At 39.0% G+C, this 17,446-nt stretch overlaps 1 protein-coding gene across 3 annotated transcripts in view; it reads right to left on the bottom strand.

The window, feature by feature from the left end:
- cd276 (CD276 molecule) overlaps positions 1-17,446 on the bottom strand; it is an 86,438-nt gene that overhangs the window by 60,267 nt on the left and 8,725 nt on the right. For all 3 annotated transcript variants that reach the window (XM_088412342.1, XM_088412343.1, XM_088412340.1), the window contains one exon: positions 535-885. In XM_088412342.1, the coding sequence (XP_088268468.1) occupies positions 535-885 (351 nt within the window). The remainder of the gene's footprint in view (positions 1-534; positions 886-17,446) is intronic.

Genomic DNA, 17,446 nt, shown 5'->3' with positions numbered 1-17,446 from the left:
AGAAATAACAATACTCGTCTCTTGCTGGCAATTTTTTGAAAACACCAGGTGCCTTCCTCTACCTCATTGCATAACAAGGGGAAAAAAAAAAAGGAAAAACTGACTGGTCTCTACTTTTCTTCAGAGAGACGTCTCAATGACTCAATTTTGCAAGCATCACCATGATAAACAGTCAAAATGTTTACCGGGTCCATGCATAGTTATGACTTTCCTACTGCATTAGCATAGGCTACTGCACATTTTAAATTGTGTACAAATCTGAGCTATTTTGCCACCTTTGGACCGTCACGACGTGATGTGACCCCCTGTAGAAAGATTTTGATAGTTCTGTGAAAACGTTAGAGGTGATGGACTGGATGGTTTACAAAAGACACTCCAGACCATGGAGTTTAGGTTTGTGTCAGTTGATGGTACGCTTCAAAATAGCACGAACGGAGGAATGCGAGTATAATAAAATGTGGCTGCAAAAAGTCACGGGCGCAGTACAGTATATGTTTGAAAGTGTGTTGAAAAGCGAATCATAGCTAAACTCACCGGCCACCTGCAGAAACAAAGCAGCGCTGGCGTATTCCCGCACTCTGACGAAGCAAGTGTAACTGCCTTCGTCAGCCACCACCACCCTCTTCAGCAGCAGCGAAGCGTTGCCCAGGCCCAGCTCGCGGGGGAACAAGCCAGTGCGGTTGACGAACCTCTCAGCCTGGTCTACCAGCTGATCGTGCCCGTCTCTGTAGCCGTATACGCTGCGCTTGGTGTCGGTCAGCTGCCAGAAGACTGTCACGTCAGATGCGTTGAAGGGGCTGGTGGGTCTGAAGGAACAATTTAGGGTGATGTCTGTGTTGTGCAGAGCCACCACGGGTTCCTCGGGGACGAGCACCTCCATCGTTGCTACAAGAGAGGGGATGAAGTATGTGAGTAATATCGTACGGAATTTGGAATTTAATTAAAGTGTTTCCCACACACGTTAAAATTCTGTGTGTCTTGTGTGTGCACCGAGTCCCAAGCCCCATCTTATTGTACTACTTTGGCATTACGTAATAAGTACGGTACAGTATGTATGCTGGCAGTGATAAACCAATCAAGAATATTGCGTAATAGTGCTGTACCTACATTAGCAGCGATAACCCAATCAGAAAACATTATGGAATACGTGCAGTACCAATGCTGGTAGCGATGAACCAATCAGAGAACATTATATATGACTTACTATGGGAGTGATAAACCATTCAGAGAACATTAGGAACGTTTGAGCATATGCCTTTTCATATGGTGCACCCTTTGTTCGGGTTATGTATGCAACTAGATTCCTTGATCGAGACTGCACCTAATAATTTGGTACGTCGTATAGAGTGGAACATATCATATGTATAGAATCTTCTTAAATCTGAGAAATGTATCTTCTAAGAAAATGGCACATTTATAGTACAGTACTGACAAGTTCATTCAAATGTAACGAAAACAACCAAAAGGTCATCACACCCTCTGAAACTCAGCCATATCATTGTTGGAATATTTGTACTGTATATAGATTATCCCATATTTGTTTTTTGCCATATCTATTTGGGTAGATTAATAGAGATAGATATTTTCATTTAGAGTTGTTCTTGAAGAAAGTGTGAGGGGATGACATGTCTCCTGCAAGCAGCTGTAAGAAGAAAGCAGTCACTGCGGCCTGACCATAGGGTGGAACGGTATGGGGTCAGTCGTTATGTTCCTGGAAAGAAGTTAGGAGTGATTGCATGGAATGCTAGTGTAAGGACTCACACCTTCATCCCCCACTATCAAAAGTCCTCTCACTCTGTGGCCAGTTGGAACAAACCTTTGAACCTTCTGACTGATTTTGATGACTTGGATAATGTTGTGCAGTAGTTGGCACGCAAAGAGTAAAGACGTACACTTGAACCACAACGTGTGTTTCTTCATTTTGCCGCAATTCCACTGATTTGAACTTAGTCTATTTTAATCTAATATAGTCTAATCTAAATTTACACTTTCAGATCGAACTCTTCTCAAACCGTTTCACACTCCAGAAACTGAAAATCGTTTGGATTGTCTTTTGTGGAAAGAAACACAACACCATTATTTTGCAAATTAAAAAAACAAAACAAATTTCCATTCAAAACATGTTGAATGGCGAGCAACAGGGAGACAAATTCTAACGTTGAGCAATTTCTGCCTTCAAGGGTCATATCAGTATCATAAGAAGAACACAATAGTAATAAGACACAGGTGTGAGGTGTTATACACAAAAGCTGCATTGTTTTTTTTTTTTTTTTTAACTTAGGCCTCAACAAATACCTGAGGAAATCTCTTCTAAAACAGCATACAATACTAAAACAGCTCCAGTTTACGTAAAAATCTTCAATACCGAATAGGGGACAAAGTCGACGAGCATTTTCTACCGAGGTAGTGTCAGAACAGAAACAGAGGAAGGATGTCACTAGTGTGTAAGTATTCCCTACAATCATGTGGGACTTTTTACTGTTAAAATGTAGGCTTCTGATACCCTACTACTGATAAAAGTCACGCAGTTTGAAATGTACACTAGATCTGCTTCACAAAGAGATAAATTGCTTGCACAGTGTGGCAGCAGGAAGTGAGTGAAATGGGATTAAGGCAATGGGGAAGCAAAAACTCTTGAGTGTACTTTTTTGGAGACAATGCCTCCGCCACTTTTATTGAAAAAGTCGCTGATTGAGAGGCGCATAGGCGCGCTGCATTGTTTGTCTAGACGAGGGCGAGAACGTAATTATTCCGGATTAGCAGCCATCTCAAGCAGCCGGTCGCGGCGTTCTCGCGAGTCAGCGTTCTCATTGATTCCTGTCTGCTCTTATACAACGCCAAGACACTTATCTGCATCACAGGAGAGGACAGAAAAAAACACCGCGGCCTCACGAGTGACACGTTTTGTCCCTGTATTTGTTATAATCAGTGTAGTATTTATGCCTCATCACCCTCTTTTGAACTCCACCACAGGGTATCAACGGCGTTGACTCACTTTGGTATGGGGGGGATTTGCCCAATGCGGAGGTGCTTTAATCAACCACCCAATTAACAACAAACAGGACTTTCATCTGAGGGCCTTCATATACGGCTGAGTCAAGGCAGGCCTGTTTTTGACATACTGTACGTTTAACACATCCCAATGAGGTATCTCTTGCCACTGATACGGGAACAGTGCCACCTAAAGACCGACTGTAAAACTGGTGCAAGATATTGGGGAGAAAAAAGGTGTCGGTGCCACGATGACCCCTTTCTGTTTATCGTTTTAGAATGTGCAGTAATGTTTTACGGCAAATGGATTGGATGGAGTGTCACCTTGATGACTGAAGCAGTTAATTGCATAAAGCATATTTTGTTTCCAGAAGAGCGATTGGGTTTGAATTCAAATGTCGCCCGATGAAATTCGGGGCAGCAAGTTCGACAACTCAAGGTTGCCGCTCACTCAAAAATAATCTCTGATTAAATTCAAAACGTGAATAAGCATCTCCCTTATCCCGTTATTATTTTATCTCATTTCGATGCTGTACTTTTATTTTCACAAATCCTGGGGCTTACTGCGCTAACCTGGGACTTTGGGTATTGTATTTTGTGCTGTATCGTGGAAATGTGAGTTGGTATGACAATACAAATTGCTATGTGAATATTCAACTTAAAATATAACTTGATAGAAAAACCAGAAAATAAGTTAGTGACAAAATAAAATAAGAGTAAAATTCATTGAGTAACTCTTTTTCATAGACTTCCATTGATCTGATTTCATTATGCAAATGATTGATACCGCTGCGTTTCTTTACTGACACTGCAAATAGAGTAAAGCCGATATTCCATTGAGTGGTGAATGCTAGGGAGTGTTCGCAAAGGAAGCCACGCTTTTGATCTCACCCAGTGCTGTTCAATGACACCAGAGGTCACCACAAGGTCACATTTAAAATGTTCTTGCGTCAAGAGCAACGTCTGCCGACCTTGTGATGACCTCTGGTGAGCTTGAACGAACCCCAAGATCAAATGAGTCGGTACCTTTGTGGACATTCGCTAGCATTCACCCCTCAGTGCCGACTTAACTCACATAATTGAACAGTAATGTTTATATTATTACATTTGTGACTCAATATTAGAGAAAAAGATGTGGTATCAGATGAAGGAAAATGAATTGAAGGAGAAAAAAAGAAAACGTTATTGCATTTAAACACATATAACCCAGGTATTAAATTATTGGTATTTGCCTGGGGTGTGGTAAAAGGTATTGAAATGTAGATTGTATGGAAGGCAGCAGCAGGTCACTTTTTAAACCAAAGACTTCAGTATAGAGAGTGGAAGGTCCCTGACAGGTTGGGGAGAAAAGTAATCTGCCTGCAAGCAAATTCCGTAGACTGAGGTTATAAACCATACCCTGCTTGAGAAAGAAATAAAAGCCAAAGAAGCCCCCTTCAGAATAGTTTGGTCTGAAAAAGCCTTTCTTTTTTCATAAAAAGACAAGTTGACTCAGGTTGTTTTCTTCGTCTCCAGTCTTTCTTATTGATAACTGACAGCATACGAATTAAAATCTTTGGGTTAATCGAGTAAAAATAATAAAACTAGTTTTTTTTGTTTGTTTAGTATACATGAAGGTATCCTACAGATTAAGTGCTTGTTTCTGGGTGCCATTGTTTGCACTCATGAATCATGTTTCTTCATTTCAAGAGTGGGGGCCTGTCATGATATGCATGTTGAGAGACGCCGGGAGACAGAGAGCAATTAAGAGCGGCCAGGGATAATTCTAGGTATATTCGGGAAGCTGGGGGTGGGATGGTTGTTGAGCAAAAATGGTATCAATCTAAAGATAAGATCCGGAACTAAGGATAAGAACTATTTCCAATTCCTCTACACTGGCCGACTCAAAAGAAGAAAACCTCAGCTCTCACTATTGCGTTCAACACCTCCTCCTCCTGTTTTTTTTTTTTTTTTTTTCAAACCAACGACCTACGTCTCGCTGTGAAGGGCCTACACAGGGTCCTTGTGAAGTCACACCACCGGCACTTGGAAAGAGAACATAGGGGAGGGAAATAGGAGAAAGGAAGAGAGGAGACGAGAGAAGACGAGAGCGAGGCCGGCGGCTGACGTCATGGAAAAAGGCGCATCTGATGTCCTATTTGTCAGAGGTGAAATACCATGTGAGGCATATCACTGCATGCACTCGTCTCTTTGTCATCTGCTTGCTGTGATTCAGGGCTGCTCTAGTTATAGAAAGCATGTATTAGCATTTGCCCAAGACAAGAAACAAGATATTGTAGAATAGTGGGAAAGTAGTCAGGATGAAGTGCCTGTTTAAGGCTAGTTAGTTGGTGTGACAGTGATGTGGCATCAGGAAGGAATCAAGCATGTCCTTGTTATTGTCGCGAGCACTCTGGTCTATAAACAAGTAAAACATACTTCCCTAGCCTTTTTAAAAATCTTATAACTCGCAAAATGAATAAACATCGGTTTTATTTAAGTACCATCTGAATAATGGGGAAAAATATGATTACATTAAAAGACTGTTTAGATGAATGGCAAAACGAATAGAGTTTAATAGAATATAATCATGATTAAATCTTAAACTTAAAAAACCTTAAAATATATTGTTTTGTTGATTTTAAAACGGTGCTATTTTGCGCTAGATATGGCGTTGTTGAGTTTACAAACACATAGTTTACGCAGTGAGCATCCGTTGTCAGCTTTAGTCGCCGTGTGTTAAGGGTAGTTTGTAGGCCGTGCTTATTCAGATGACTCCCTCAATCAGGACTCTTTCGAAAGCAATTACTGTAAGTCTGTGCGTTTTTTTTTTTATATGTGGTTTGGACATCGTTGTTGCCACATGATCTTGACACTTGCTAGGTTCAAACACCTTTTATAATGCATCATACTCTTGCCAAAAAAAAAAAACATCGCTACCATGCTTGTTTAGCATTGCAATAGCTAATGTTAGCATCGGTGCACATACCTTCGCACGTACAGTGGCGCAATGTTATTAATGGCTAATGCTAATTTCGTTATGACTTTTGGTTCGATTCTGCATGTTCATGAAGCTCACTCCACTAGATTGAGATAACGTAGCAAGATGCTCAGCCTCATGGCTTGTGAGACATCGCATTTGGCTTGCTTTTGACCAGCGCTCACGTAATTGCATCCATATCATTTGATATGATCGATATATTAGGCACACTGGATTATAAGGCGCACTCCATGCAGGATATACATCTATATATGACCCCCTGTAAAGTGATGAGTGTCTTCTAAATAAGTAGAGGAGGGAAGTAGGTGGGTGATAAACCGAGGAGTCTTCCCAGTGGGGTCTTCCCAGACAGGAAGTAAGGATTCTCCTCTCCTGCCCTCTCTATAAAGACATGCTGAGCAGCCATCGAGGGCAGGCTGGGAGACGTCAGGCTGCCGGGATTTACACGCTGCACTTTGTGTTTATGGGCCTCAGCTCTGTTTGAGTGCCTACGTGACAGAGACGGGCACTTTCACAGCCGACATGAAATAAACTCATTTAAGCCTTTGGCGGCCACTGGCAACCGGCCCTGCTCAGTGGCGAGCGCTGACTAGGAAAAGGGAAAAAAAAAAAACATCTTTAAATGATCTTCACACCGCTCGCCGCTCTAATTTCGAGACTAAGCGTCACCGTGACACTGTCAAACACCTTCCTACAATAACAGTGCTTTTGTCAGGTGTTGGCAAGCTGCTATTGCGATCTAGGCCGATGATGACGGGAAAGGAGGCTTGAGGCAAGTGTGGGTGCAAGCAGAGCATTTAACCGCAGTGTGCTAATCAGCATGGGCGCGCACCAACTGGGATGTTTTATGCACATTGTCGCCAGAGACGTTTCTGAGGAGTTATCTCGTAAAACAAAATGGCGAAGAAGACATTTTTAGTGTGGTTGTCCAAAGCATTGGTGTCATAAACTGTGTATGAGACAGCTGGCGATATACGCCGGCAGTCGCAGTGGTCATTCAGCATGCTGGTTAGGTCACACCTAATCCTTCACAAACAGGACATCACACTTTTACATTGAGCTGCATCCTTCGGTTACCCAGAGTAATCATTAGTATTTTTCATAAAGCTTTACGCTTTTGAATGTAACTTATTTCTTTAATTAATTTGAAAAAAAGATATACACGTACAATTACAATACTTTATGATGACACGGTGGATGAGTGGTTAGCACGTTCGCCTCATAGTTCAGAGTCTCGCAATCAATTCCAGCTCGCTTCCGCCTCCCTGTGTGTAGTTTGCATGCTCTCCCTGAGCCTGCCTGGGTTCTTTCCAGGCACTCTGGGTTCCTCCCACATTCCAAAAACATGCAGCATGTGTATTGGACACTCTAAATTGTCCTTAGGTGTGACTGGATGCGTGAATGGTTGTTCCTCCCAGTGTGCCCTGCAATTGGCTGACAACCAGTTTGGGCCTCCCCCACTTATAGCCCGTAGACAGCTGGGATAGGCACCAGCAAGCCTATGACCCTTGTGAGGATAAGGGGCTCTAGAAAATGGATGGAAGGATGGAAGATTCATTAAATATACATATTATATATACCCGTATATAAAATTTAGGTTCAACAACATGCTTGTTCGAATGAACGCACACAACATTAGCTCCCGACACTTAAAATCTCATAGAATGACTTCCCAGAAGAGTGGAATGGAAAGGGCAGGTACAACTCCATATGTTTTCACTTCCTGTAGGCGTAATGACCAGGTGTCCCAGTACTTTTTGCCCATATGGTGTATTTACCCATTGTGTGTGCTTCGACAACCTGCTGCACCTTAATAAACCTTGCTTATCTGCGCAGCCTTACAATGGAGCTAATAATCATACCTCATAACAACCGCAGAGGAGCAATCATGTGTTTCGTGCCCACGTTAACGCATGAGTGTCCATAACCAGCATACTATAAATATACCATGTTCTAAATTATTATGCAAATGATGTTTTGTCTGATTTTAACAGCCTTTGCAAATGGCACTCTGCATAATTCTGTAGTCATCAGCTGTTAGAGAATAATTTGAATGCTTCCCAACAAATATCTCAATGATTTCCAAACCTGAAAAACACAGCTTTAGCTCAAATGCACTGTTCCAAATAAATATGCACAGCAGCGTTTCAAGACCTTTTAAAGGTTGCAAACAAATAAATAAAATAAACACGGAAAATAATCATTTATTGAATTTACAAAGGTCAAAAGTTGGATTTGCTGAAATAAAAAGGTATTTCCATCAAAAACATCTTAACGGGTCAAGTTCTATTTGAACTTCCGCAATTCCTGCATCCATTGAACTTGTGGGTTTTCAGACAGCTTCCGCTTGAATTTCCTTCCAGGATGTCAGAATAGGCTCCCAAAGCAGCAGTTTGGATGTGAACTGCCTCCCAACCTCATATATCTTTTGCTACTGCCAACTCCTTTTGCTTAAGGATGCTTCAGAGGTTCTCAATAGGGTTGATCCTCAGGGGAGGATGGGGGCCAGACACCATTTTTTTTCGCCTTTTATGCGCACGATGCACACAAATTTCTTGCAGCATGACACATAATAGCAAACTTTGTTTCATAAAGTTCTTTTCTCAACCCTTGTGCAGTATTTTGTCCAATCCCTTGATCATTACAACAAAGCCATTCACATCAAAGGGAAAGCTTTTAAAGAAGACACAAGGGAGCTGAAATTTTACCCAGATGGTAAAAAGCTCTCAACGTTCAAAATGGCACGACCACTTGGTTATCACATTCCCAGGAGTGTGCCATCCTTTGGCTGAAATACTGTAAGAAAGATGTGGTGGATGTTGTACCATCGAAGGTCAGACAGAAACTCCAAAACACAGTGTACTCCAAAACACAGTGTATTCCAACCCTACTGGAGCCTCGGAAGAGTGCGCGCGCTTGCACGAACAATCGGACTGCAGAGGCCAAGCATGTCTGAGCATAATATGGATTTCCCACTGTTTGTTGGCCCTTACATTTGAGGGGCAATATCCCGCTTTGCTGGGCTCTGTGTAAAAAGCAAAGGCGAGAAAATGACATATCCTCCACTAAGGCTCTTGTGAGCCAACTTCAGTGATTCCCAACCACTGTGCCGTGGAACATCAGTGTTCTGTTATGATATCATCAGGTTAGATATCATCAGGTATGCCTTTTAAATTATCAGATGTTTAAATTATAAATAATAACATACCAGACATATGGTGCCTTATAAATCCCGCACAGTGCAGGAAAGCTGCTAAATACATCATAATTTGCACTACATGATATTTTCCACCATCATCCTCATATGTACAGTACACAGTTTCTTCCACTCCATCTACTCCATAATATGCTCAGAATGTAAGTCTATTCATTTATTAGAGGTTCTTTATTGTTGCCCTAATTACTCTTACTGTTTTTTTGTTTTGTTTTATTGCCTACTTTATTATCTGCTCGATTGTGGAAAGGAATCTGCTCAGGGGAGTGAACAGAATAAGAATTTTGTTGTGTAGGATTACTATGCATATGACAATAAAACTCTTGTATCTGTCAAGAAGTTGTATGAGTCAAAGCCAGTTGTTATGAGGAAGTCAGCCAATCTGTTCAAAACCTTTTTCATTGTTTTTTTCAATAGACATTAATTTTTTTTCTTGATTGACGTTCATTTTCTGGCTGTTTTGTGTGTGTGTGTGTGTGTGTGTGTGTGTGTGTGTGTGTGTGTGTGTGTGTGTGTCTGTGATGTCATGTAGGTGACCAGTAACTGTAGGCGCCGTATTGAGCACCCCTGCAATAGCTGATCGCCCTCTTGCTAGGGGACGACCCAAACAACAGGAACAATGGAAGGTCTATGTAATTAGTTTTCTCTTTGCCTTTCTTATAGCTAAGCACGCGCGTCGTCCCATTTCTTCCGAGTCTGAGGATATTTGATTGTATACTGAAGCGGCTTGGACTGTCGGGGCTGCGTATCATTCTCGTGGAGGTGTTTTGTTTACGCTGTCACTTTACAGTTGACGAAGAATTTACCTGTGACTTCCTTGGATTAATTAAATTGGGTCCCGAGCGAACCGCAACAACCATAAGGGAGATATGAAACTTTTGGAGGACACAGGCTGGCTGTAAGCACACACAGACGGTGACTTGCAAATGTGGGATCGACTCTAAGAAGGACATTGAGAAAGACGTATTTTAATGAAAGATTTTACCAAATATTATGTTCTGGTACTCATGTGATTAACCCACACCAAAAAAAAAAAAAAATATGCGCGCCCCTGATAATAGCCCTAATATCTTTATATACTGTATGTAAAATATATTCGATCAATTAAGGTTAGAAACACTGGTCTAGTTTACCCGATATGTACGAAACGAGATTTAATGTTGGTTCAATGAACTCAAATGATATTCAGTTTTCAGAAATGCATCATCTTGGTAACATATCTGTTAAATCTGCATCAACACAATCAAACGGCGTTTAGCCTTGCACCCACTTACACACATTTTCCTCCATGGCCCCAAAGGCCAGAGACTACATTGATATTCCACACCTGCTTGGCTACTGTCAGGTCAGTAGCAACACAGTGTGAGGAGTTGGACAAGAGGAACTCTTGACACTACAATGGAGAAGCTGCAAGAGAGCTGCAGTGGGGCAAAGAGTTTCCTGTCAGCATGACTGACATCAGTCACGTCAACAAACACACAGCAAATAACAAATGTCCTGAGCATGTAAAGTTGCACACCGCAGGATGTAAACACCATTTAATGGTACAATGGAATCTTACAGTTAGCCTTTGCAAAGACAAAAAAGACAATTTAAGTTTGTAACTTTCATCAGAGAAAGTCAGTTGGGATGCGGTAATAAAAGGTGCCTCAAATACACTTAAGTTAACCTGGTTACAGTCACTTTAGGTCAATTTCCACCACATCATTATCGCAGTATTTTAGCCAAAGGTTGGCACATTCCTGGTAGTGTGATAATTAAGTGGCCAAGCCATGTTGAAATTTGCCATGTTGTCACCATCTGGATGGAATTTCAGCTTCTTATTGTTTTCTTACAGCGCTTTCCCTGTAGTAATCCCTTTGATGTCAAGATTAAAGGACTGGGAAAAATACCACCCAAGTGTTAATTGTCCATGCCTATGCTGAATGATGCAGAAGGTAATATTGCATCCCTTGCGTGACTTTGTAAACATCAGTAAGCCCAGCATGGTTTAATTTACCCAGGGCTCATGGCTCTGCCAGATTTCACAACCTGCCAACTAAAAACACTATAACAGTAAAAAATGACAAGTTCAAGATTTTTTGATCGCACATTCAGCATCCCGGATGAGATAGCTAGCTAATGGGACCACTGCGGCTTGTTGGGTGGTCTGGGATGAAGTATAGATGGCAGCTGCTACATAAGTAAAAGCGGAGAAGCTATAGAGGTCTAAGTAGACCCCCATGGCTTTTTGTCGGGTCTGTTAAGCAGGGGACGCAAAGCACAAAAGAGGAGCAGCTCTATCCAGCTATGGCTAAAGGTTAGCTGACCAACGAAACTTCTGCGACTTTTTGTCGGATTCGGTAGACAGGGCAGAAAAATTAAAAACTTAAAAAGAGCAGAACAGCTAGACTGAAGTTACCACAGCTCTTTGAACTTATGAATATATATATATATATATATATATATATATATATATATATATATATATATATATATATATATATATATATATATATATATATATGTATATGAATATATATATATATATATATATATATATATATATATATATATATATATATATATATATATATATATATATATACACACATATACATATATATATATACATATATATATACATATATATATATATATACATATATATATATACATATATATATATACATATATACATATATATATATATATATATATACATATATATATACATATATACATATATATATATATATATATATATATATATATATATATATATATATATATATATATATATATATATATACATATATATATATATATATATATATATATATGTATATATATATATATATATATATATATATATATATATATATATATATATATACACATATATATATATATATACATATATATATATATATATATATACATATATATATATATATACATATATATATATATATATATATATATATATATATATACATATATATATATATATATATATATATATATATATATATATATATACATATATATATATATATATATATATATATATATATACATATATATATATATATATATATATATATACATATATATATATATATATATACATATATATATATATATATATATATACATATATATATATACATATATATATATATATATATATATATATATATATATATATATATATATATATATATATATATATATATATATATATATATATATATATATATATATATATAGTCTTCTATGTTCCAATTAAATTTTTATGGCGACTGCAAAACAACTGCTGCGAGTAGCTCACAGTCTTATTTTTTTTTTTTTTTGTCAAGGTAATAACTAGCGTTCAATACCTGGACAGAGATATTTACACAATGATTGGAGCCATCTGCTAATCACAGTGTGCACACATTTAAAGGGTAATTCTCACAGAAGAAGATGGCACAGCGTTAGTATGAGCTTGAGAATGATCAGAACAGGGCGAATAAAAAGGTGAAACTATTACGATAGCAAGTTAAATAGGCAGCAATTTAAGGTTTTAGACAAGTGAATGTTAAATGATGCATCACGGACCGATTCCGGTTGGGTCTGAAAAGCTTAGTAGACTCAAATCCTAGCCATTAACCTCTTCAGGTTTCTGCTGTTTACTCCTCCCTTTGATAATACGCTCATTGCTGCACTTCGTTCATGTTTTCATATGTATTTAAAAAGATTGCATGCATAAAAGAAATAAATGAATAAATAACATTTGGTTAGTTTTCTGTAAGTGTGATGCAATTCATTAACCATGGGAAAAGGTCCCAGGATGAGAAGTGCTCGTATCTAGAAAATATGCTTGTATAACACTGCCCCCTGCTGTAAATATGTGCAATTGCAGTCCTACAGATGTTACTTTTGCTCTGCATTGAACATCAAACGGTTGAGCGTTTGATTATTTTTCAGACACAACAAAAAATCAGAAACGAAGAGGTGCTTTTGAGATTTCCATATTCATCAACGGGGGGTTGATAATTGGATTGATGGAGGTGCACACACTCAAAAAATTAAATGGGGGGTCAAAAGGGATTAACCTGTTTTTAAGCAATTAATTTTACCCCCGAAGGTTTGGTGGGTCATTCTGTTTTTGACCCAATACAGTTGATTTTGGTCCAACGATATTGAGGGTACATCCCAGGCTTAAAATAGATTTGTACGACTTATTTTTTCATATCCTGCCTAATTGAGGCATCAAGCTGTCTAGTCTTGGCATGATCGTCAAAGGAGGCTTCATTTGCAGATGTTGACCGCATCGCATCCGCATACAAAGCCTTTATGCATGAAAGAGGTCACTTTCAACAAGCCAAGCTCTAAACATAATCTCCTCCTTTCTTATGTATTCTCCAGGAAATGACAAAAGAAGTGTCCTCGCCAGGGAAACGGCCAGGTGATCGGCTAGATAAGGACTCAAATTTGCTTATTTTCCGCAGTCATAAATCAGAACGGGACATTCTTTTGTACTCCTTTTTTATCTCCACAATTCCCTCTCTCTACCCCCCCTCTCTTTTTTTTTTCCCTCGCTGCCCACCGTTGCCTTCTCTTGCCTCTTTCCTTCATGCGAGCCATCTCATATCCTGTCAATAACCCGCTAATGGGCCCGGGCAGTCAGATAAGAGTGAGCCTCTGGCTTACAAGTCCGCAGACACCGAGAGCCTTTTGATGAGCTGCGGTTTCACAAATGAAAAAGAAAAAAAAAGAAAGGGGGGCTAGCTGACAAGGTAGACACATGGTCACAGGGTCAGATCTCACTTGAGGATAGAAAACTTCAAGGATGAACGAGTGAAGCAGCACCGTGCTAAAGGCTTCCTTGATTTCCCTCAACAGGAAGTTGTCATTCCATCTTTTTCTTAAAACTTAATTTATTTTGGCACTGCATCACACAAAAGGGTAGAATATCCATCCATCCATATTGCTGTTTTGTGCTCTTCATGAATAACTCCAATAGAATAGTAAAAGACCAACATAGTGCATGTCCTTTTTAGTCAGAAACTAGTACTTGGTGTCAAGAAAGTAAATTGAAGTGATGTAATTAATATATATGTCTGCTTCCTGCAGTATTTTTTTCTCCATCTGGTAGAATCAGGCAATTGACAGTACTGCCACAAAAAAAGTACTGCCACAAATAGTCTACCATAATTACAAGCTTTTGTTTATAAGGAAAAAAAAAAGATGTTTGCACTGATTATACAATGAAGCTTTGGGATAATAGTTGAAAAAAATGTGTATATGTTGCTCATTGTATGATGCATTTACAAAACTAGGAATGTTTGATATTAATCTGATACCAGTACCAGTACTCAACTCTCACGTATTCATGGACACCAAGTACTGATACTGATAAAGACCTATCCATTCCAATATAGCATGTGTCCTTAAAATGTTTTTAAATTAATGACGAGTATCTATCCTTCAAATTTGAAATGATGTAGCCGGCCAAATCTAGCCCATGGACCTCGAGTTTGACACATTATAAACATTGCATTTTTTTTTTTTGTCAGAACTCAGTCCTTATCCCCTGCAATTATGGGGGGTTTAGTTTTCTTTGTAATGATCTTACATCAACAATGACACGTCACTACAGTATACTGCTACTGAAGAGTAAAATTGTGTGTGTGGAGGGGGGGGCACCCCGTGATGCAGGCTGCTACCTCAGCAATCCAAGCACGACTCAGCATCCATCCGAACAATTCAAGGCGGTCCACAAGACGAACAGTCAACAACACGTGGCCCCGGGTTGGGGCAAGCCCTGCAGAAGTGCAATCGCTGCATATTACCTGGATCAATTTTTAAACAGTCCCACAGGCCCGCATTTTGACGACTCGCTGAAATAATCATGAGACGCTTGTTGGGTAATGCACTCCGTCTCAATGAACGCATGAGGGAGAAAGGAAGGAGGCCAACTCGACCGATGAGATGCGCGATTGCGTATGCAACCGGTCTTTGTCGAGACGCCCCCCCCCCGATGGGACCCTTCGCTGGATGCAATCACATTAGCGAGAGCATCACAGATACAGTGAAAGAGCCCAAAATTGAATTCATGCGCTGTCTAAGGTGAGTCCTGTTCAAAATCAGGAGAGGGAAAAGGGGAGGTTCAGAGTTACCACATTTGGTAGTAAGCGAGGGATGAACCACAATTAAATTTGACGACAACAACATGGAGGTCACTAGCCTTTGACGGCTTTAAATATCTCCAAACAAGATTTGTATCAGCTAAATTAAACCAGGCAAACATGCTTTGCGTTTGTGCTGTAGTGTAATTGCACATTTCCGGCAATAGATGGTGCTGTGGGGCTGGTTGGTTGCAGGTGTTAGAAACGTTTTAAATTGCTTCAACATTATTTCCTAAATCACATTAAAGATTAAGGCTATTTAGCTAAAAGCACAATAATTTATACTTTTTTATTCAGGTTAAAATGCTTAAAATATTGATGTTAATGTTCTAGATCAATTAACATTTATAATTATTGATTTCAAAGTCACCAATGTCGCTGGAACAATTAATTGACTACTAATCAATATTCTAATTACATTTATAAATTTAATACATATATTTTTATAAATAGCTGGTTTTAATAAAAAAAATAACTGCATTGAACCCCAAAATTGTCAAATTTCAGCCTCTCCACAGTTCATGTAAAACATTTGCTTTTATTTTGAAAAACAAATGACCAACATTGTTGTCTATTTTCTGACATTTTATGAACCAAACTAGAAACCCAGTCATTCAAAGGTTAACTAAGTGCATTTTCTGCACCTTCAATTTTAAAAAGCACTATTTTTGAATAAAGAGATGAAAAATCAAACATGATAATAAAAATGCAATTAATCAACAGATGAATCTAATGCTATTTCACACCTTTTGCCCAGATAACAGCTTTGCGCATGTTAGTACTCTCAAAGTCATCTTTACTGTATGATGTGGATAATGCTTAATGACCTTGAATAACTTTCAGTTCACAACTGACTTTTAAATATATATGAGACTATCTGAATTTGATGGTGTTTCCATCTGCTATCAAAATTGTTCATTTAATTGAAAACTAACGATCCATTTAATCGACAACTATTTTAATAATCGAGTGATCGTTTGGAGCCACTGTTTAACTTAAAAAACTCGACAGGATAATTGATTCCAAAAATATTCATTCGTGTCAGCCCATTTCATAATGTTTGACTTGTCCTGTACTGTATAAGACAAAGAAAAAATCTCTGCGTGACAGTTTATTTCTAAAAGATAGATAATCATATTTCACATTGGCTTCGATTTTGCTGGATCTGCAATAGGTCTAATTCGTCAGCCATTTTGTGACTGACTCAGAACACCCATATGGAGTGACTGATGTTACCTCTGATTAGGCGTGGGACTTGACGATCTGCACAACAACCGCAGTGTTTTTGTATCGAGTTACATGTGCAGCAGCCAAGTAATTCACTTAGTGTTCCACTTAGCGGAAAGAAACTGAATGATTGTGTGAGCCACGCACATCTCCTCCTCCTAAATGTGGATGCCACGCTGCCGGTAATGAGCCGGCCCGTGGTCCAATTTTTGTCAGGAGAGAAGAGATGAACAAGTGATTGCAGCCAGGACCCGCTGTGTCATAAACCCAAACAGGTCACTGAATTTTGTCATTTAAACTTCCTAACTTGCATTCCAAATTTTATGTTTTTTTCCACATTTTTGTCTAGTCCTCAGGTGTATTGGCTGAGCATATGAAAAATGTTGATATTATGGTGTTGTTTTTATCCACATAAGTTGCTGAACTTAACAGTTTTGCCCAAGGATGTTGGGCCCGCATTTTGTCATGGAGTATGAGCAGGTATGAGATTTTAATTTACATGATGCGTCCAGCCTAAACTAACAGGGAAGAATAAGAGGTTATAAAAGTTTCACAGTATAGATCACATTATTTTTGACATGCTAGACTCTTTCGTTTTATTTACAGAGCCTGGAGACGTTATCAAGCCACCCTGTGCCCATTTGTTACTTATTTTTATGACGACCCAACTTCTTTGCTTGTACAGAAGTGAAACTTTCAAGTTATGAATCCTTCATTGCAACATCAGCCTGCCGCTTTTTCAAAAAGATGAGAAAATCTGCTTAAAAAGCAGTTTTCATGGAGGGTGTTGCAAAACTCCCGACGGCAATCAGACATCTGGTTAAATGCCAAAATTGAATATCTTCATAAATTTGATGACCTGTCCCAATAAATGTCTCC

The sequence above is a fragment of the Hippichthys cyanospilos genome, chromosome 4 (genome assembly GCF_059441005.1).
Source record: "Hippichthys cyanospilos isolate Australia breed blue-spotted pipefish chromosome 4, RoL_Hcya_1.0, whole genome shotgun sequence".
NCBI lineage: Eukaryota > Metazoa > Chordata > Actinopteri > Syngnathiformes > Syngnathidae > Hippichthys > Hippichthys cyanospilos.
Note: the sequence above shows the minus strand (reverse complement) of the source record. Positions and strands in the feature narration are given on the sequence as shown.